General features: G+C 34.9%; 1 protein-coding gene across 1 annotated transcript in view; it reads left to right on the top strand.

Moving 5' to 3' along the window:
- Positions 1-3019: 3019 nt before the first annotated feature.
- The window catches only part of LOC140440160 (uncharacterized), a 28293-nt gene continuing 7912 nt past the window's right edge, over positions 3020-23400 (top strand). Inside the window, exons 1-3 of the mRNA XM_072530476.1 lie at positions 3020-3242; positions 12922-13223; positions 20244-20451. Of these exons, the coding sequence (XP_072386577.1) occupies positions 3152-3242; positions 12922-13223; positions 20244-20451 (601 nt within the window). The 5' untranslated portion in view covers positions 3020-3151. The remainder of the gene's footprint in view (positions 3243-12921; positions 13224-20243; positions 20452-23400) is intronic.

The raw sequence follows: 23400 nt of genomic DNA on the forward strand, positions 1-23400 counted from the left end.
ATGAGTTTAGCTTAGTAACCATTTCTAAATTTTAACTCAACCCGTTTTCAGGTAGAATGAAGTAAGTGTACTTAAAGGTTTTTACTAGTCGATATGAAAGAGAAATTTTAATAAGTCATACACGTAAAATGTATTAATGACACTTATCACCTTTTTACTGAATATGGTTTGCAGTAGTAGAAATATATTGTTGTCCGGCATAATAATATATGTGGGCTTACTTTATTTTACATGCAACAGAACTTTAATTTTATGGAAGTAAGTAGCGATATATTGTTTTATTTGAAAATGAAAAGTTGATTAGGTGTAACTTATTTGTTTATTACACAAATTATCTGCTGAATGGTAAGTCGTATCATTTATTGGGTTTTACCTGTATGTAGAGCGGAAAAAGCTGAGAATTTTGGTATACTTAACTCAATATTTAAAATTTGTCATTTATCTGGTTTTCGCAGTATACCGACGATATATCATATTATATCATATAAAAAACACATTACTGAAACCAGCTCAAGAAAGTTTGATACAACATAGATCACAGGCTAAAAAACAGTGGATGACAGGATGTGTTGCTGTGACAAACATATAATTTATCAACGAATATAAACGCATCTATTAATATTCTATATCCGTCTATAGGTATTTGTTGATTGAACGTTTGCCAAGGCCTTACTCTTACGTAATATTTACTACTAATTATTTTATGCATTTTTTAAGTAGATTGCAAATTGTGACATGCAGTGGCGCACCCAGAATTTTTCTGAGGGAGGGGGGTTTGAAATTTTTTTATGCTACCTTCCGTTTGAGTCCCTCTAAAATTTGGGTTTTAGTTTAATTTAAAGTACTAAAGATAGCCGTGCCAAAGATTCAGGTATCTATTATCCTGCCTACCAACTAAAACCACCTTCTCTTACTTGTGCGCATTTGATTGTCGCACGTACCGTACTCCGAAAATGGGGTGGCCGCTGTAAGGCTGATGACAGTTTTGGAACACTCCCTTTTCTTACCTAGATCTTATCTATTGTTCTGAAGCTACTTTCTTGTGGCATTTTAAAGTAATTACAATTTTAATGGGAATACGCCACAATTGAAGGTTAAAATAAGTTTATTGACGTTTGACATTAATCCACCTTGTAAATATAATACATTTTGGAGATGGCTATCGCCTTATTCCCGTTCTCCTCCGCCAATCCTGCCGGTCCAATGCATGCTCCTCCTCCAAACCCCTCGATTCCATCGCTCTTCTGATTCATTCATTCCATGATCGTCGAGGTCTACCTCTTTTTCTTCTTCCAGGGTGCTTCCATTTGTAAAGTTTTTGGAGCCAACGTTCGTCAGGCATTCTCAATAGGTGTCCAAACCATTTTGAACCTCTTCTTTCTATTATGTCAATGACCGTTTTTGTAGCATTCATGTTATTTCTTATAAAATAAAATAAAGTTGGTCTTCTTTTCCTGCCTTGATGTTCTAGCACTTCTTCTCAAGTTACTGACTTGTAACCCCCATTTTACATATTCTCTGTATAGACGCTTTACCATAAATTCTAGATCATAAGAATCTTGAGCTAGGACGACTTGGTCATCCGCAAAGTTCAGGGAGAGCTGTACGTGATTTCCTATGGGGATTCCCATTCCCTGGCAGTGGTTTTTCTAATTTTGGAGGGATGCCTCTATATATAAATTAAACACTAAGGGTGACATACTGCATCCTTGTTTCAGTCCTTTAGTTATTTTTAATGGCTCTGATAGTCTATTTCCGATTTTTAGGTAAGTAGAGTTGTCCCAGTATACTTCTGTGATTATTACTAAAAGGTATGGACTAATGTCGAGTTGTTGTAAAACTTGCCAAAATTTAAGTCTTGGAACTCTATCATACGCCTTTTCTAGGTGGATGAAGGCTAGATGTATTTCGGTACCAACCGCTGTTCTTTTTTCTATAAATTGTTGGAGTATAAACAAGTTATCAGTACAAGATCAAAGATCAAAGATTTAAACGTTAATAAACTTATTTTAACCTTCAATTGCGGCTTATTCCGAAAAATAGTAATTAGATCTTATCTCTGTCGTTGGCCCGGTTGGTGTTTCTCTTCTTCTTTCTTTTTAATGACTGCTCGGATGTATTTGTGAAGACTATTCCATCCCTCCGTACTTCCCGTCATCTTCACGGTTCATACCTATTTCTTTATACATTCTATTTCTCTCCACTGTACATCTGTTACAATCCAGCATTGTGTAAGTAACAATGTCGGAATATTCGCAGTATAGGCATTTATCTGTACCTGTCTTTCTGAACCTATGAAGATACGCCTTAAAACAGACAATCTACCCAGTCCCTTAGGCTCGGGATCAGCACCTTGGTCTACTGGGCAACATCATCCTTGTTGTTCCCCTCTTCTTGCCATCTTTTCATTGATCTTTCCCTTTCTTCTTTTTTTTTATAGCTGTTGTCAAATGCTCTCTTCTCTCATAGAGATGTCTCTTTTCTACTGCTAACACATGGAGAGGAACACAACCCGTGATAGTCTATTAGGCCGCTGCAGATACAGTCCTGTAGGCGCATGCTACTCGCAACAGACTCGTTCTGTCTACTTTTGTCATAAGCCTAATATTAGGTATCTATATCTAAATGTAATGAAAAATATTATTAATTATTGTGTATTTATACAATAATTATTGTGTTCTACATATTTAAAGTGGTAATTTAATTATTCAATTAGCGTTTTTAATTTTTTGTATTGTGTGTGAAAGACAAGTTACATTTTCCTACTATTCTTTATACATTTTTTACTTTATATACCCTGGGGGGGATTTAACCCACAAAACCCCCTGGGTGCGCCACAGGTAATATGCACATTAAAAAGATTATATCAATAACAAAAAGTTTTAAAAATTAACGAATAATTTGCTTAATTATAATAAATGCGATAATATCGACAACTGTGACTTTGTAGTAAATATATTATATAATAATATATTGATGATAACGCTAAAATGATGATAACGATAAAAAGGTTATCTTATCACTCTTAGTTACATGAAAAATAAAGTGCAAAGACAAACAGAAAATTGCAGATCTAAGCTATTTTAAAACAAAGTAGGATTAATACCTAATTTCCTACCTACATACGTAAAGGTTTTGTTAGAATATCAAAATGAGTGTCCTTAACAACCTTACAGAAGCTTCCAAAGAGAAACAAGTAGATTATATTAATTCTTTTGATGAAGTACTTCTGGATGTCGACGGTAAGAAATATGTACATATTTTTCTAATACTTAAAATTCAAACTACATAAATTATTTAAACTAAAAAACACTAAATGAGTATTCGTTTAATTTTGTCTTTAGAAAGAACTCTGCAAATTAGCATATCTTTAACTATGAATTTTAACGAGTTAAAAATTTAATTACCAACTTTAACTATAGATAAAACAAGATTGTAGTAAAACTTTTTTATGCCTTCCGTTTTTTTACTTGAGCTAACTTCAGTTCTGACAGAAACCTACCCAATTGTTTAATTTCCAACTTAACTTCAATACCCCAGCGGCCAGAGACGAAAATGCTACTGAACCTCTAAAAATCATAAAAACACGTTGACTTTGACTGAGAATGTTAATTTTGGCACCTCAAAAAGATGCAATAAAGTTTACCACTCCTATCCCCGGGCTTCCCCCTAAAACGCCCAGAGTAGGGTGTGAATATATACATGCTCGGAAAAATATACACAAAGGCACCTGGAAATCATTAACACAGACTTACAGTAAAAATAATATATCATGTTATTGTAGACTCTATTCGCTAATTGTAGAATATTCGCTTGCAATTAGATTCACCAGAAATAATAATATAGGGGAGGAGAGGGCACTTTGGAACGTTTTTTCTTTTTAAGTGTATTAGAAATTACTTTGCCTAAAATTATTTATTTTAGGTATCGCAAACAACATTAGCACATCTCATAATGTAATATTGTCTATCAAACTTAACAAGAAATTATCTGAACATACAAAAAAATTATATATACATATCATAAGAAAAATGTTCAAAAGTGCCCCTAATAAGGGTAGCTTTGAACTAAGAAGGGGCGCATTTGAATAACCTAAAAATACTTTGAAATCAAACCAAAAAATACAGTTTATTATTGAAAGGACACAATAAAATTCAACAACATTCAAACAAAAAACTATTAATTTTTAATTTACATTGTAATTATCCATACAATTTGAAAAAGAAATAAATGATTGCGTTCTGCAAGTGCTATAATTGTTTATAGGATGTAATTTTAAAACTACATCTTCAATGGAGACTATCGAAATATCATCCGTTTCTGGAAAGTGAAAAGTTGAATTTGTCCCTTTACCCTTAATTGTTTTCAAAAATTTAACTTCAAACTCTGAATCCACAGCAAATATTTCAGTGATTTGTCGCACATAATAATTACACAGCTTATTTGTAACAAACTTCACTAAAATATAGACATTCTGTTCATATTTGGCAATTTGGTGAAGTCCTCCTATTCATCTGAACTGACATAAACGATGTCGTCATCGGATTCAGAAGTTTCACTCTTAACTCCGCATTCTTCTTAGTAGTAGGAGTAGTCTTCCAAATGTTTCTTTTCCAACGTTTCAATAAGATTGCTTCCAACTTCTGTTGTTTTTGTTGTCTTGCTAGAGTTTCTTCTTCAATTTTGTTTTTTCTGGTGTGTCTGTTAAAACTCTAGATTTAACCTTTTTTCGTACTCTATTTATTCTCGGGACAGCTTTTGGGAAAGGTCGTACAATTTCAGGTGTTATTGGGGTTGATATAGATGGAACAATTTCAATTTCAGGTGCTACTGGGGTTGATGGAGATGGAACAACTTCAGTTTTATGTGCTACTGGGGTTGATGTAGATATAACAGCTTTTGTTGAGTTGTTTACAGTATTTCCTGGTGGTGGCCGGTCAGTAACAAAAGCACGGTCACAATCTTCATCCGAAAATACAAGACGGTTTGGGAGCCAAGTGCCTGTTTTCTAAAACCTTCAATATATTATTCATGATAAATGAAGAATTGTATGCAGTGTTTGTAATAGCTGCTAAGTCATATATGGTAATTGCTCGAGCAGTTCCATCCATTCGTTCATAGCAATGGCAAGTTTTGATTTAAACGACGAATAAATCGTTACAGCTAGTGGTTGAAGGCGATGTGAGATGTGGAGTGGAAAAGTAACTAATACTATACTATTTTCACGAGCAAACATTATGAATTCAAGCGAGCAATGAGTTTCGTGATTGTCCATCAATAATGAAATTGGGGAATCAGAAGAACACTGTGTATAATGTTTAATGTGATTAAGAACCTTGAGAAACAGTTCCTTGGTCATCCATCCAGAACTTGGCGAATTAGCCAAACCCAAGCTTCCCAAGGGAGCTCCATTCAACATTCTGTCATGAAAACGGGCTCTTGGAAATATGTACACCGGAGCCACAGCATTTCCTAATGCATCAATTATCCCACACATAGTGATCAGGGTGCCTCTCTCTGCTGAAACTGTCTGCCCAACTTGTTTGATTCTGACACCAGTTTCTTCTAAGTTATAGATCCTGTCAGGTGTGAAATTGTGAGTTGAAAGAGCACGTTCATAATTGTCAATCAATGTCCCAACATTTTCTTTTGTAAAACTGGGAGCTCGGCTAAGTCTGGTGTTTTCGGGGTTCTTCAATGCCAAATTTTGGTGCCTGGTTTTAAATCACTGCAGCCAGTATATACCAGCAATTTTATTGGCATCCCATTTACTGTTGCATATAGGTTTGTTTAGTCTTTTTGCATAATCGTAGGTCAAAATTCTAATTTCGGTGTATGTTAACCGTAATTTATTTTTGAAGATTTTAATATATAACTAACTAATAGGTCTTCTTCAGTTTTGTTAAAAACTTGACCAGTAGAATACAAACTTGAATAATTCGACAGATCATTATAAACTACACCATTTTGTTCTGTCCTTTCTCGTTCCTGTTTCCTTCTTATTCTATAAAATAGTGTCGTATGTTTAATTCCATACGTTGCATCAGCCGTGCGAAGTTTCATGCTACCCTTCACTGCTTGTATGGCATTTTAAATATCATCTTTAGTTGGAGGTTGAACCTATATGCAACAGTTAATGGGATGCCAATAAAATTGCTGGTATATACAACAACGTAATCAAGACAAATACAAACAGATACACAAAGAAATTCGCCAGAAAATTAAGAAAGCAAAAGAATGTTGGATGGTGGAAAGGTGCAACGAAATAGAACAATTGCAGGAAAAAGGAGATAGTTTTGGACTACATAAGAAGATCAAAGAAATATCGAATATACACAAAAGCCACCACAGAACAAGAATACGCAACGACAGAAACGAATACATAGAGTCAGAAGAGGAGATAGCAATGGCGTGGAAAGAATACGCAGAAAGACTTTTTAATGAGGAAAGACCAACACAACCAACGCGCAAACTTCCTTCCGAAAACTTATCAGGGCCATCAATAATGCGAAGTGAAATAGAATATGCAGTTAGAACCACAAAGATGCATAAAGCAACAGGTCCAGATGAAATTAATATAGAGGCAATAAAACTACTAGATGAGGAGAATATCGAAATCTTGGTAAAGCTGTTCAATAGAATTTATGATACTGGTTACATTCCGCGAGAATGGCTGCAGTCATCCTTTGTGATGATCCCAAAAACAGCTAATGCCACAAAATGCAATGAACACCGCTTAATCAGTTTAATGAGTCACTTGCTGAAACTCTTCCTTAGGATATTACACTCAAGAATGTACAAGATACTAGAAGAACTTAGCGGGTCAACACAATTCGGTTTTAAGGGAGGACTAGGAACAAGAGAGGCAATTTTATGTTTGAACACCTTAATACAAAACTGTTTAGATCAACGAAAAGATGTCTACCTCACCTTCATCGACTACGAGAAGGCATTTGACAATGTTAAACATGATATCATGATGGAACTACTACATAGGGCCAACATGGACCAGAAGGAGATCAGAATTATTCAGAATCTATACTGGAACCAAATGGCAAAGGTGAGGATTGATCAAGACCAATATACGGATGAATTTGAAATCCGGAAAGGTGTCCGCCAAGGCTGCATACTCTCTCCGATGCTTTTTAATTTATATGTTGAAAATATATTTGCGGAAGCATTAGAAGACACGGAATTAGGCATTAAGGTGAACGGCATACCAATTAGCAACCTACGCTATGCGGACGACACAGTGATTATAACTGATAATTTGGAAGATCAGCAGTTATTACTTGATAGGGTGAATAGCATAGGTAAAAAATATGGCCTCAAAATCAACATTTTGAAAACGAAATATATGGTCATTAGCAGAAACCCTCCAGAAAACCCGATAATATGCATAGGTGACGATCGCATAAAACGCGTGAAAACTTTTAAATATCTTGGCACCACAATCAATGACCAATCGGATCCACAACAAGAGATAAAAACCCGAATACAAATGGCAAGACAAGCTTTTGTGAAATTCAGACCGCTCCTATGTAATCAAAACCTAAATTTCGAAATACGCTACAGAATGGTCAAGTGCTACATATGGTCCATCTTGCTTTATGGCATGGAAACGTGGACTTTGAAAAAAACATCTATCAACAAACTTGAAGCATTTGAAATGTGGTCATTGAGAAGAATGATGCGCATACCTTGGGTGGATAGAGTTCGAAACGATGACGTCCTTAAGAGAGCCGGCGTGGAAAGAGAACTCTTTGAATTAATTAAAAAACGCAAGATTGGTTACCTTGGGCACATATTGAGAGGAGCAAAATATGAAATACCACAGTTAATCCTACAAGGGAAGATCGAAGGTAGGAGAGGAGCCGGCCGCAAACAATTATCCTGGTTAAGGAATATTAAAGAATGGACAGGAATACACAATACAGGCGAGCTGTGTCACGCCGCCAAGAACAGAATTCTAGTAATGAGATAGTCGCCTACGCACTTTGGTGTATGGCATGTTAAGAAGAAGTTGGAGGTACTTCTTCACATTTTCTTTTGTATAAACGACAGATATGATCGTTCGAAAATTACTAAGAGCGGCGCAGAATAGAGAAGATTTTCAGGTAATGATCGCAAACCTTTAGTAATGGAGTGCACCAGAAAAACAAACAGCAGGTTCAGGTTTTTTCAATGTTATGTAGTGAGGGCAAGGATTCAGATCCGGAAGATCCTGCTTAGATGCCGTATTTGTACTAAGACAAATCACAGAAAATGCCATCGAGTACAATACCGTACCATCTCAGTTCCTAAAAATTCACATTTAACATTAATTTTAATTCTTCCTAATGAAGCTTGCAGTCATGGGATACCTTTGAACAAAGTTCAAAAGTGTCCCATTTCTGTTGTTCAAATGTACCCCGCAACTACAGAATTTAAATTTACGTAAGTTAAAAATTGAGGGTTAGAATCACGAGGATAAATATCTAACACATACCTCGGAAAACTCCTGCGAATTGCAGGCTAGCAGCAACCCTAGCCAGTTCCGAATATTTTGCTTTTATTATCCTTACAAACATAATTACACACAGATGCGTTTAAATACCAAAAACCTTACTTTCGCTGTTAACGTTTTTAAACACAACAACAATCGCCCATACAACTTCAGACTAGACTAATAGTATAAATGTAGTCAATACCCTATAACAAAAATTACTAATATTGCGGTGCTTATATGAGGAAAATTTGAATTGTTCAAATCCACCCCACGTTCCAAAGTGCCCCCTCTTTTCCTATTATAATATTTTTTGCTTATATAAGTACTTACATTTAAGAATGTTCACAGCTTAATTGTTCTATTTAAGGGAGATTATCATTACTCTCACTATCACTGCTGTTGTCGCCTATTAACATAATCACTACGGGTTCGATTATTGTATCAGATGAGTACAGATTATAGACGAAAGTCTTAAAACAGTAACACCATGAGCACGGGCCATTCTATCCACTAAGTAATTAGGGCGATGTTGTTTGATTAAACACATCAACTCTACCCTAACTGCATTCTCATAGTATACGGAATATTTTTTCTTCGGAGCCATATTTACATTTCAGACTTTCGGCTCTTTGAAGTGGGAATTTGTTCACTCCGGCGACTATGGTGTATGATGCATTGTCCATAACGATGACACAGCTATCTACAACGCGTTGCAGAACATATTGAAACCACTGTTCGAACCGATCTGCATTCATATCCTCACGTTTTTTTTTTTGATTAAAAAAAATAAACCACTGCCTTTTAGAAAGTCGCTGCCACTTCCAATATGGGTCACTATGAGTAGCTGTCCTTTACCTATCGGTCCTCGGAATCCTTAAGATATCATCATCATTGGTGCTACAGCCCTATAAAAGAGCCTCGACCTTCCCAAGTCTATTACGCCAGTCAGTTCTATCCATTGCCAACGGTTGCCAGTTTGCTGCGCCTATTTGTCTACCATCCTCATCTACACCTTCCCTCCATCTGAGTTTTGGTCTACCCCTTTTTCTACTTCCCACAGGTTGTGACATAAGGATTCTTCTAGGAGGGTTGTTCTGCTGTGATCTTGCCAGATGTCCTGCCCATCTTAGTCTTCCTATTTTTATAAAGGATACTACGTCTTTACCACCAAATATATGTTTATATCTGTGATATATCTCGTAGTTGTACCTCCTTCTCAAAACACCATTTTCACAGATGCCACCAAATATTCTTCTCAGGATCCTTCGTTCAAATATAAGCAGGAGATTTTCATCTGCCTTGGAAATGGTCCATGCCTCCGACCCATATGTCAACACTGGTTGTATAAGGGTTTTGTATATGGTTATTTTTGTTTTTTGGCTTAAGTTTCTGCTTCTCATATGTCTACTCAGTCCAAAATAGCATTTGTTTGCTAGGATTATTCTTCGCTTGATTTCTTCCGTCATGACGTTCTCCTTGGTGATCAGGGAGCCTACGTATGTGAATTTGTCCACCACTTCAAAGGTAGAATTATCAACCGTGAATTGGTGGCCGATGTTTCTGGCTCTATTGTTGGGTGTTGATGCCATTATCTTAGTTTTATTTTCATTTACTTGCAGGCCCATATCCTTAAGATATGCCTTCAACAAAAGCTTGCCGACTACTTGTTATAGTAGTGTCAGTCCACACATTTTTAAGAGTATGTTCAGTATGTATTGACCCAAGTTTCGTCTAAATAATGGATTTTTCTATTTTGTTCACGAAACTCGAAAACACGAAAATTTTGCGCAGATAGTTGCGATGCCGTGTAATGATTTCAGGTTTCTCTATCAACTCTGAATTCCTGTTGTACTTATCATAAGTAAATTCCAATTTATGCAACTCCTTACGCAAAGTGTCACGACTCATTTGGGGAATTACTTTGTTAGTTTTTATTGCAGAAAAGATTTTGTCTAGAGTAGGAAGTCCCTCAGTTTTCCAAATGCTGCCCACCCAAGGTCGATTCTTCTCTTCAGTTCATGAGTCTGGTTATCCCTGCCAATCATAATTTCATGTCCCAGGTATTTATATCTATCTACGAGTTCTATTTCTTTCCCACCAATACTGATGTTCTGGTTGGGTACCAAATTGGTCATGATTTTTGTTTTCGAGATATTTATATTTAAACCTACATTTTCTGTAGCCACAACGAGTTCCTGTACCATCTTGCCATACCTAGATCTTCAGCTATTATAAGTATATCATCGGCGAAACATAAGTTGTTTAGATATTCTCCATCTATTTTTATTCCCTTTGTCATCCAATCCAAATTCTTAAAAGCATGTTCTAGCACCGTATTAAATAGTTTAGGTGACATTGGGTCTCCTTGTCTAACCCCCCGTTCTATTTTTATGCGATTACTATTAGTATGTAATCTGACAGTGGTTGTTGCCTGCAGGTATATTTTGTATAATAATTTAGTATATCTATAATCTAGCCTGCATTCTTTAAGCGCCTGTAATATTTTGCTTAGCTCAACTGTGTCAAAGGCTTTGTGAAAATCGATAAATATTAGAACTAGAGGTTTATTGTATTCTACTGCTTTCTCTATTAGGGTTTTTATACTTTGTAGATGGTCATTTGTTCCGTAACTTTTTCCAAATCCTGCCTGTTCCCTTGGTTGATAAGTCTCTAATTTTCTTTCCATTCTCTTAACTAGTATTCGCGTAAACGACTTCCAGTCTGTTGGAATATTGGCGTTGTGAAGGCAGATATTGAAAAGTTGTTTAATTTTTTCAAGTAATACATCCCCTTTAATTTTTAGTGCTTCTGATACTATTCCATCTTCACCCGGGGTTCGATTATTTTTCATTTTCTTCAGGGCTTCTTTGATTTCTGATTTTGTTATATCGGGCATTAAATCTGATCCTTGGCTTAATACCCCAGTTTTTAGTGTAATTGGAGGTTCCGTATTGTTATCTTTTTTTCTTGATCTATATAACTCTGTGTAGAACTCTTCGACTATTCTTAATATTTCATCTCTGTTCGTTGTTTGTTCTCCAGTTCTGTTTCTCAGTTTGCTAATTTCTATTTTCCCCTTTTGTACGCTCCTCTTCAAAACTTTCATGTTCTTATTTTGCTCTATTACTTGTTTAAAGAGAAAGGTATTTGATCAGTGCGTCCTCCCAGTCTTGACGTATGGAGCAGAAACACTTACCTTAACAAAAGCAGCAGCTACCAAACTGAGAGTCACGCAGATAAGAATGGAGCGGTCCATGTTAGGAATAACTCTGGGAGACAGAATAACCAACGAAGACATCAGGAGAAGAACCGGAGTGACTGATCATCGAGAAGATAGCCAGACTAAAATGGAGATGGGCAGGACACATAGCCAGAATGACAGATGGGCGATGGACAAAGAGGTTATTGGAATAGAGGCCAAGGGAAGACAAGAGAAGCGTCGGTCGACCACCTACAAGACGGACTGACGATTTAAGAAGACTCAATAAAAACTGGATAAGAGCGGCGCAAGATAGACGGGGTTGGAAACATGAGGAAGAGGCCTATGTTCAGCAGTGGACTCTTAAGGATGAATGATGATGATGATGAGGAAATCCCTTATTAAAATAAAAAGAATGAACTGTACGTCTTATTTCTGAATTATTATGTTCATTAAATTTAATTGGTTTTCGACCTCGTAGATGTATCTGTGAAACCTGAACTTCAGTTGAGCGTTGTTTTTGACGGACAATCCTGTAAACAGTGGATGACAATACTCCTTTTATACATTCACAACGACTTGTGAATGTTTTCCTCAAATACTCGTACAAACTAGACACTTTTTTTAGCTTCAAGTCCTAACTGTTTACGATAACTTTTTACATTTATACTCTCCCTACTAGTACCAGGTTCTTCCATTTTTATTGAATTAAACAATATTTAACAAAAGCAAATATATCGTTAAACACAAAGACACCTCTATACTTTTAATACACAATGTACTTATAACTCTGAGAAAACTAAATATATACTGACTATATATGCACTCTTTCTCGGCTACTGACAAGCTTTCTGGTAACATTCATTGCGATAGCTAAACGATGAAAAAAATCCAACTGATTACGCTCATGAGTCATTTCAATTTTTATTTACCAGACTATAGAAATGTTTGGAAAGGTTTTTAAAATTCCCACTCATTGTGTCGTCAGAGCTTACGTAGTCCATAATTACCAAATAAACAATGCAAAATTCACAAATATGAAAATCTCGTGATTGACAGTGTTGTCAATTCTCTAAATTATTATTGAGAAATTATTAAATAAATAGTATCAAAAATTTTAGAGAATTTATGATATATTAAAGAAAAGGATAAAATAGGGTACTTTCTTAAATAGAAGTTCATATTATCCAAAAACACAAGAATATTACAATATGTTTTTAAAATTTTATTATAGGAGTAATATGGCTCAATAGTACTCCAATCCAAGGTGCAGTGGATTGCGTAAATAATCTTAAGAAACTAGGAAAGAAAATTAGATATGTCACGAATAATACAATAAGATCTACACCGTCCATTGCAAAGAGTCTGACTGAGAGAAACTTCATTACAAATGCGGAAGATATTGTAACTCCCAAAGAAACTACCATTGCCTACTTAGACCAGTTAAATATTAAACACAAAGATATATTTATAATAGGAACAGAAAATATGAAAGAGACGCTTCGAAACGCTGGATATAAACTTCTTTCTGATCCAGTAAGTACCTAAAAATGTTATTAACTGTTAATATGTATTGTAATTATCTAATATGCAATGTTAGTCAAAAGTCCGTTTCCCCCTCGTATCTTTCGAATGGTTATACTTATAACAGTGCAATTTGGAGGGAGGTAATAAAATAAACATATTATGTAGGCTTCTTAACTAGTCACAACAAGTGACGTAATAGTGACAGATGACGTTACAGCGCCCCTGTGACAGATAATTTTAAATAGGACCTTATGGCAAGTGATACCTCGTTTGGAAGGTATTGAAAATACCTATTAAACCATATTTTATTTGAGGTTAAGCTTACTTTGATGAATAAATTAAATAAATACTAACATTGTATTTAATTTATAAATTATTACTTTATTATCTTACTTGTCAAAAGTTGATGTTTTTCAATTCTCTAATTGTTTTTACGTCAACGTCAACTTTTTTGACAAACCAGAGGCGAACGTTAGAATATTTATTAATGGAATGCGAAACTACAATTATTTTAATATACCTATTCAATCATACTAATTTTGTTTAGATTTAAGATGATTTTGACGAATAAATTAAATAAATACTAAAATTCTAGTTTGGCATTTAATTAATAAAAATTCTAACGTCCGCCTTTGGTTATTTGTCAAAAAAGTTGACGTTTGTCAATTATCTAGTTGTTTTTAGTTTGCAAACGCGTTTATACGTGAATATTTAGTTTCTGTTTCTGCTCAGTTTAGTCAATTCATGTTTAGTCAAGTTGTTTTTAGTTAGTTGTTCTTAGTTAATATCTAGTTTAAATCTTGTTTAACGAGACGTTTAAATCTTTACAAAGGCTGAATGGTACGTACTGTAGCCGAGAATGTAGCAGCTGCGTTAATAATTGGTGAATCTGGAAATAATTTGCATGCAGCGGAACGTCTTTTTAATAAGAGGTACCCCGATCGCCCAACATCGAGGGCTTATTTGAGGAAGCTTCTTCCGAAGTTTAAACAAAGAGGTAGTGTTGCCAAAAATTTGATATAATTTCAGAAATGGTAGTGAACCCTACTTCTTCTACAGCCCAAGTTACGTCTATCTATGGAATCAGTCAAAAGACAGTACACCGAGTGTTGATTGAAAACAAATTTCATCCATACAAATTAAAAATTGTGCACCAACATTCAGATGATGACCCCGACCGAAGACTAGAATTCTGTGAAAATATGTCCAATAAAATTAACCAACAGCCCGATTACAGAAAAACAATTTGTTTTAGTGACGAAAGTACTTTTTCTCTCAATGGAAATGTTAAGACACACAATGTGAGGTACTGGAGTGACACAAATAAAGTCTTTCGTGAAACACATACTCAATTTAAAAAAAAAAATAAATGTTCGGGCAGGTATTTTGGGAAACCACACATGTAGTTGGGCTTGTTTTTCTCAATACTCACTTAACCGGTGAAGTATATCTGGAGATGTTACAAAATGCAATTAAATCGTTAATACTTGAAATTCTGGAGAATAATCCAGATGAATTCGGCAACTTGGAAATATCGTTTCAACAAGATGGTGCTCCTTCACACCATTATAGAGCAGTAAGACGTTCTAGATGAGGAATATCATGGTAGATGGATTGGACGACGAAGTATGATAGGTTGGCCAGCTCGGTCACCGGACCTCATACCATTAGTTTTTTTTCTGTGGGGATTTTTGAAATCTAAAATTTACGCTACTGCACCCGACGATATTGACATTATGAAAGAAGGAATTGTTGAAGAATTTAGGGCAATTTCGCCCGACAAATTTGAAGGAGTACGGCAAGAGTTTAGAAACAGGATGCATTATTGTCAGGAAGTAGATGGAGCACATTTTGAACACTTACTATAAGAACAGGTTGTTAAATATTTATTAATTAGATGAGAAGCTACAAGTTTAGTATTTATTTAATTTATTTATGAAAATGAGCTTAAACTCAAACAAAATTATTATGACTAAATAGGTATTTTCATTACCTTTCAAACGAGGTATACCATTTAAAATTATCTGTCACAGTGCCGCTGTAACGTCATCTGCCACTATTACGTCACCTGTTATGACTAGTTGAGAAGCCTACGTCTGTTTATTACCTCCCTCCAAATAACAATAACCGTTCAGAAGATACGAGGGGGGGGGGGGACTTTTGACTAGCACTGAACTCTGTTTCGTTTTGTTGGTATCTTCACGCACTTCTATGTTATATGCAAGTCTTGTAGATTCTAATTTTACTATTTGTGCGCATATACGGATTTAACCAGACTATCTCCCGCAGACATCCCGAAAATGCGGATGCTTTGTTGATCTGACTCCTTAGGTCCTTTACTGGGTCGTGTGTGCTTGATATATATATGCCCAGATATCTGAATTGCATCACCTGTTCTATAGGGTTGATGTCAACCACTAACTTACATTTGAGCGGATCTTTTGCTATTGTCATACATTAAGTTTTGTTGGTAGAATTGGTCATATTTAGTTGGCGGCTTATTCGAAAGAATTGAAAGAGCTGTCTCTTGCCGGTCATGACGTATGGCCTATGACCTATGGGGCGGAAACTATGACTCTAACCAAGACTACGACTTCGAAATTGAGAGTGGCACAGACACGAATGGAACGGTCTATACTGAGAGTGACGTTGCGGGACTGAATAAGAAACGAAGATCTGCGAAGAAGGACAAGTATTCCTGATGTTGTGGAACGGATAGCGGAACCAAAATGGAATTAGCCGGATATGTAGCCAGAATGCATAACCTACGGACGAGCAAAATTACATATTGGAGGCCAAAAGCAGACAAACGTAGTAGAGAAAGACCACCTACAAGTTGGGCTGACGACATCTGGCGTATCACCAAAAATTGGCAACAAAGGCACAATATCGCAAAGAGTTTAAGGGAGACTTATGTCCATCAGTGGACGTGATAAATGAAGGTTGGATGATGATGATGATGATGAATATAAACAACGACCTTATTGATAGCACAGAAGGTGATAAAGGTAAGTCTTTCACAGAAATAATTCCCATTCCCAGTTAAGATGTGTCATATGTGGTCAATGCTCACATGTTATTACCGAGAGACCTTAAGCGGCAACCATTGTCCCACTTTACCGTAATCCGAAAAATTCGTGAAATTCCGGCCCCGTTGCAATAGTGAAGTTTAGAGTAAATAGACTTGACTCTCTTATATAATATCTCTTAGATAATTACTCCAGTCCTCAGAGACGAAAATGCCACTGAACCTCTAAAAATCATACGAACTAGCTGAATTTTATTGAGAATGTCAATTTTAGCACGCTTAAAAAGATGCAAAAAAGTTTACCATTTTTTCCCCCGAGCTTTCCCCTTAAACCACCCTCGTAGGGGAGGAGAAAACGGAAAAATCGATTTACCAAAAATCTGTAAGCTGTGGAAAAAAATCTTTTAAATAAAAAATGTTCTTAAGATAATTTTGAATAAAACTGTGTATTAGTACTTTTTATGTAGAATGAACCGTTATCTCAGAAAAAACGCTTGAAGCGATTGGCGATTTTGAATGTCAGTAACGGGCGCGACATCGATGTTCAATAAAATTTGTATCAGCTGTAAGTTAACTGCAGCTATAATTCGTATCGACAAAAATCAAGCTGCATTTTAAAGGTAAAGAGAACAGGTTTCGTATGCAATTTTTGTATTTTACCGCAAATGAACACAGTTTTTATAAAGGTGTTAAATAAATAAAGATGGCAAATTATCACTTTCATCGTCCGGCCACTATGGAGTTTCCATTACTAGAGTCCAATCTTCAAAACCTATAGCATGAAATTTTAGTTTTAAGTTTTAGCAACAAGTGAAGCATTTGAAATATGCCTATGAAACGCCGAATTTAAACTTTCACATTACAAACGATCTAAAAGATTTAAAACTGTTCTTTTTAATTACACTAGTATGTTTTTCCAACAGAAGTAACTAACTTCTGCTACAAATTTCACCCAACATCGTCTTCTTGGAGGCATTTCTCGGGACGACGGATCGTTTGTAATGTAAAAGTTTAAATTCTGCGTTTTTTAGTCATATTTCAAATGCCTCATATTTGTTGCCAAAATTCAAAAATAAAATTTCATGTTGTAGGTTTTGAAGATTGGTCTCTAACAATGGAAATTCTATTAGGACCAGTCAATGAAAGTAATAAATTTTATTGATCTCACAGAATCGTAAAAATGGTAAAAATCCCGCATTGATTATTTATTGAACAGATTTACAATTAAAAAAGCTGCACTCTTCACCTCTAAAACGTATTGTAACGAAATAGCCCATCTCCAATACGTCATAATTCTTAGAAGGAAAGATCTAGAGAACTCAAGAATTGACATTTCAATACCGCCCGTCTTCGATGCGCTTTCGATGAGACGAATTAGAGGTGGGACTACTCCAGAATATTCTCGAACATAATACTTTTGGTATATATATGTAACGATGTTAGGAGTAGAGTTTAGTAGGATAAGAGAGTACCGTACTGAAAACTTATAAATAAATATATTTATATAAATTCGAACCGCTCGTTTTATTAAATCTCGCTACAGTATTTTGATTTTTGTCGATATGACATTCTGATCAAAAGAATTTTTACTTCTGATCATTCATGAACATTCTGTGACTGAGGTGAGTAAGCATATAAGTCAAATTTTCCGAATTTTTTTTTTGATAAAAATGTGTAGGTGATTTGTAATACTATCATCGGTTCTAAGCACTTTAGTCTACTATGCATTTTTACAGCTGTTATTGCGAAGTGTGCATAATAACCATACTGAGAAAATACCGACTTGAGTTTGTGAATAAACACTTAAGTCGACTTATGTGAAGAGAGCCAGTTGGAACTTGCTGTCTCTTGTCGTCCCGTCGGTGACTTATGTTACTAGGCGCTAATGAAACATTACATGCAGAAAATAATTTAGCCTAAAACAGTTCAGTTTGGTTTGATATTGCGAATAACACATGTCCAGAAGTTTTTTGTTTAAAGTGTCTGTTGATGATGAGTTGATAGCAGATACATTCCTAAAAGAAATTCTGTTTTGATGACAAAATAATAATACTACAAGCAAAAGTAGTTTAGAGCGTAAAAATCACGTCAACAGCTGCAAAAACCACCGGACACCAGAAAGGCTAGAAAGTTACGAAAAAAAAAGTAATTCGGGAAGTCATATATTACAAAAAACGGTAAAATAATTCCAGAAAGACCATTTCAAGCTCTGCCACTATGCCGAGCAAAGTGCAAAACAAAAATCACTGAAAATCAGCTGAAAGAAATTTTTCCCGAATATTGGAGTTTAGGCAGTTACGACAAGAGAGTAGCTTATATAGCCAGTCTTTTCATCATACATGACAAAAAATCGCAGAGTCCTCATACAGACGATCCAGACAAAGAAAAATTCCGCCTCAAAACCTACAAATATTTTTTATGAATAAATGGTAGCCATATTTCTGTTTGCCGTAAATGCTTCCTTGTGACTTTCAATGAAACAGACAATTTCATAAAAGTTATCGCTTTAATAAAAAGAGCATAACCTGCGGAAACAAAGACTGATTCTGCCCAATGAAAGAATATTCCACCAAACAAGTGGTCTGAAGAAAAATTAGAAGAACTCGGTAAGCATATTTTGAGTTTCCTGAGTTACGAAAGCCACTACTCACGCGCCCAAACAAATAAAAGGTTTCTACCATCACATTTGACCCTAGAAGCAATGTATTCCCTGTACAAGGAATCATACCAAAACTTTGTGTCGTATCCATATTATAGATATAAATTTCATAAATTGAATCTGTCGTTTAAAAAGCCTCAAACGGATATTTGCCATAAATGCGACAAGTTAAAGGGGCCATTGGTGTATAGGAAAAAAGACGATCAAGGAGAACCTTTTCGCTGACATAACGTACAAGGGCTAAATTATATAAAATGGGATAATGGGAAAATATTTTTCAAAAAATCCTTAAATGCAGAGAAGTCATTTAAGGAAATTTCTTTCATTAGAAGAAATGGGTTGGGAAATTTAGTTCCACAGTTAAAATATAAAGCGGATATGCCAATGAATAAAGAAAAAAAGAAAGATCTTCTTCATTTGCTTCCGTTAATCCCTACAACTTTTCATGGGTTCTATGAAAATCTTTCATCGAGCGAAACAGCTTTGTCGGACTATTCAGGTATCGACGAAGATATTGATTAAATTGTTATTATGTTTAAGTGGTTCATTCTTTTTTTTTAGGTTTGTTTTTTTTTTATCAAATTTCCTTTTTTATAACAAATAAAAAATACTTTATTTAATAATATTATTTTCATAACCATTTTCTGAAAGTGCAATAACACATAAGTCATGGACACACTTGGGATCAAATGACGTAAGTCACGAATTTCATTTTTGACATATTTTTTATTTCATGGGTGGTGGAAAATTTGGAGAATATAAGAAGAATTTGGATAATTATAAAAACAACAATTAAAACCAAATAAAGTAAGTAACACGTAATTTTGGGCTATAAAACGGATTTAGAGGTAACCGGTGAATATTAAATCGCTTCTACTGCAAAACTAGGCAAAATGACTTATGTGGTTTCTCACCACGGTCAAAGCATTGACTTCAAGCGCGTAACTGTCATTCAAAATCGCCGGTTGTTTCTGAGAGAACAGTTCATTCTACAGAAAAAGTGCTAATAAACATTTTTATTCAAAATTATCTCAGCTACAATTTGTATTTGAAACATTTTTTCTACGGCATACAGATTCTTGGTAAATCGATTTTTTGCCTTTTTATACCCCTACGAGGAGGTTAGGAGGAAGCCCGGGGGTAATCTAAGCGGTAATTTTTTTTGCATCTTTTTTGGGGTCCCAAAATTAATATTCTCGGCAAAATTCAGCTTGTTCGTATGGTTTTTAGAGGTCAAATCTTTGACGACTGGACTAAATGATTATTATTTAAATCACATATTGATTAGTCTCTAAGTTCAATCAACACAATCTGAGAAAAGCTTAACATGACTATATTTCAGCCAGCTGTAATTGAAGAGGGAATATCTAACACTTTATCCTACTACGAAAATAATGCAAATGTTGGAGCAGTTATAATAGATTTTGACTTCAATTTTAATTTTATAAAACTACAAAAAGCTTTTTGGCATTTAAATCAACCAAATACCGCCTTTATTATCACATTAGATGATCGCTTAGCACCAGTGGGTGACAAGGGACCTATCATTAGTAAGTAGAATAAAATTATGACAAGATTTACATAGATTACTAATTTAATTGGAAGTTATTTGGTATAGTTATTATATTCTATTGGATTAATTACTATTTAAATGGGAATAAGCCACAATTAAAGGTTAAATTACGTTTATTGACGTTTCAATTTCCACTTTGAAAATCGTTAAATTTATTCCCATTTAAATTGTAATTACTTTAAAATGCCACAAGAAAATAGCTTCAGAACAATATTGTATTGGATCTTCTAACAAAGTGGAGTCTGCTTATTATATCTTCTGACTAGTGTCCATACAGGGTGGCCCATCCCATACGTGTCGTTCTCTGTACGGAAAACAATATCTTAAATATTCAGTTTGTTCTTTATATGAATATACAGAACAGTTAACAACACAATTTAAAAATAATATGAATTATACAGGGTACTACAAAAATATTGGTTTATCAAAGTCGTACTTTTTCTTAGGGAACACCATATATTTGATATTTGTCATTTTTTAATTATCCTTAAAAATTAAGATATTGTAACAAACCAACCTCTCACGCTGCGTCTCTGGAGGAGCCGTAATATTATTTTCAAACCCCAACATGTGTCATCTCGAGAACCCTGTAAGATGAACCGTTGTATGTGTAGTCTGACCTTTTTGTAGATTTTAGTTTAAAGATGTGAACAGAACACAAAAAGGCAGTATTCGAATTATATTTAGTAAGTTACCGGTTAGCTTTTGTAACAAAAACACGATTATACAACTTTATAAATCATCGTAATTTTCATTATAAAATAAACCCTAAAACCCTTAAATTAATTATTATTTGTATAACATCGTATTATATGCTCGCCTATTCTACGTAATAATATGTTATACTATACTTTTATAAAAATTACCTATAGCTAAATATAGAGTGTTACGATTATTAATTTTTCTACAAATGCAAGTTTTTAGAAAAAAAATTTATATCTACGAACCTAAGACTCGGGGACAAAGAGTACCCCCCGCTAAGATGGGAAACATGCCGTTACGCCCAGATTTAATTCAGATTTTCTGAGATTTTCCCCAGTTTATAGATTTTAAAATACCTATATCAAATCAAGGTTTTTATAGGCTATATATCTGTTTGGGAAAGTATATACTATTTCTTTTCATATTTTTACTATTAATATTTCTGTTACGGTACTGTAATGTGATCTAATATAATGCTATGTATTCTAACGACTTTGGTAAAACATATTGTTTCCGGTTATTTCGTAAAATTGCTAAACTGGTTGTCTCATGTATTATGTTATAAGTGCGGAGAATTTGACTTCTCTTTTGTATTCTGTATCACAAATATGCACACGTGTGTACGGTTTCGTATTACGGTCTCAATTAACTTAAAGTATCGCATTCTAAATTACAATACAATAGGGTGATTTATTGATGTACCCTCTTCTACCCAACGGCCAAAAGATTCTTTTCTGACCTGCAATCTCAAGACACTTCATCCCAGACAGCAAACGAAACAGACCTAGTGCGTGATAGGTTTTCGCCATCGAGCGTCGGCCGGCGCCCCGACGCGGTACCAACGAGATTTCCTTGGCTACGATTCCAATATTTCAAAGGGTAAGTCTATATTCTTTGTACAAACATAAATAATGAGTAAGACCAGTTAATTTCCTAATTTATTGACAGTTATATTTGCTATTTTTCGCTAACTGATTTACAAACAAATTATTTCATTTTTTCGTTATTATTATTTATCGAATATCATTTAACCAGCGACCTCATTAAGTTTTATACAAAACAATATCATTTAAAGTAACTGGGTCCTTTCTTTGGTAGGACATTCAAAAATTATGTCTAAAAAAATCTGAATAAAAAATTAGAATCGACGCAATTTTATTAGCCCACTACGCCCCCCCCCCGTTCCCCCAAAAACGTAATTTTTTCTTTTTTTTCGGTGGATTACAACCAATTTAAAAATTTCAAATAATTTATACGCATAGCTGAGGTTTTTACAAAACTTAGTATTTTAAGTGTAAATAACGTAAAAATAAATTTGTTTTTTTGAAAAAAAGCCTATAACTTTTTTTAAAGGTGGCTGCAGGTCTAATTGCTTTCTTTTTCTATTTTCTGTATTTATTAAAATAACTAGCGGACCCGACAGACTTCGTTCTGTCAAATAGATTTGAAATGTGGCAGTTTATTTCCTTAATTCTCCTGAATAGAACCGTCACCATGATGATAGGGCGGTGTGTAAGGGTCAGCTCGGATGACCTAAGTAGCTTCGCTTCCACGAACTTTGGCCACCCTTTTGGACCCACTAAAAACCCCGACTGTGAAATAAAACGTATATAAGTATTTTCAGTAATCGCTTTATTGTAAATCAAGTTAATCATAAATTTTAACAAAAATCTGTTTTTATTGTAGTGCTTTAGGATATACCATGTTTTTTGTTTGATTACCTGGTATATACAAACAAATCTGATGGTTTTCCAACACGGGAACAATTGACCATGTGAGAAACATGGGTTTTCTAGATTAATACCACAAACACCTAATGATTGCCCCTGGGACTTTTTTATGGTCATAGCAAAAGCAAGCCGCACTGGAAACTGTGGTAGTTTAAATTCAAATGGTACATCAGTCGGAATCATTGGGATGCGTGGTATCAAAACGTCTTCTCCTTTATACTTTCCTTTCAGTATAGTTGCTTCTATCATGTTGTTCAATAATTTTTTTATTGCTAACCGTGTGCCGTTGCAAAGACGCGGTTGGTTAATATTTCTCAACATTATAACTACCGATCCAACCTTTAATTGAAGATTGTGAGGTGGGAATCCTGGTGAATCCAGCGAGTTTAAAAATTCAGAATCAGATCAGATTCAGGAAAATCTTGTAAGATTCTATGTAAAGCCTCCAAAGATTTTTTATGTGCCATCGTGCATTCATCCCAAATAATCAATTT

The sequence above is a fragment of the Diabrotica undecimpunctata genome, chromosome 4 (assembly GCF_040954645.1).
Source record: "Diabrotica undecimpunctata isolate CICGRU chromosome 4, icDiaUnde3, whole genome shotgun sequence".
Taxonomy (NCBI): Eukaryota; Metazoa; Arthropoda; class Insecta; order Coleoptera; family Chrysomelidae; genus Diabrotica; species Diabrotica undecimpunctata.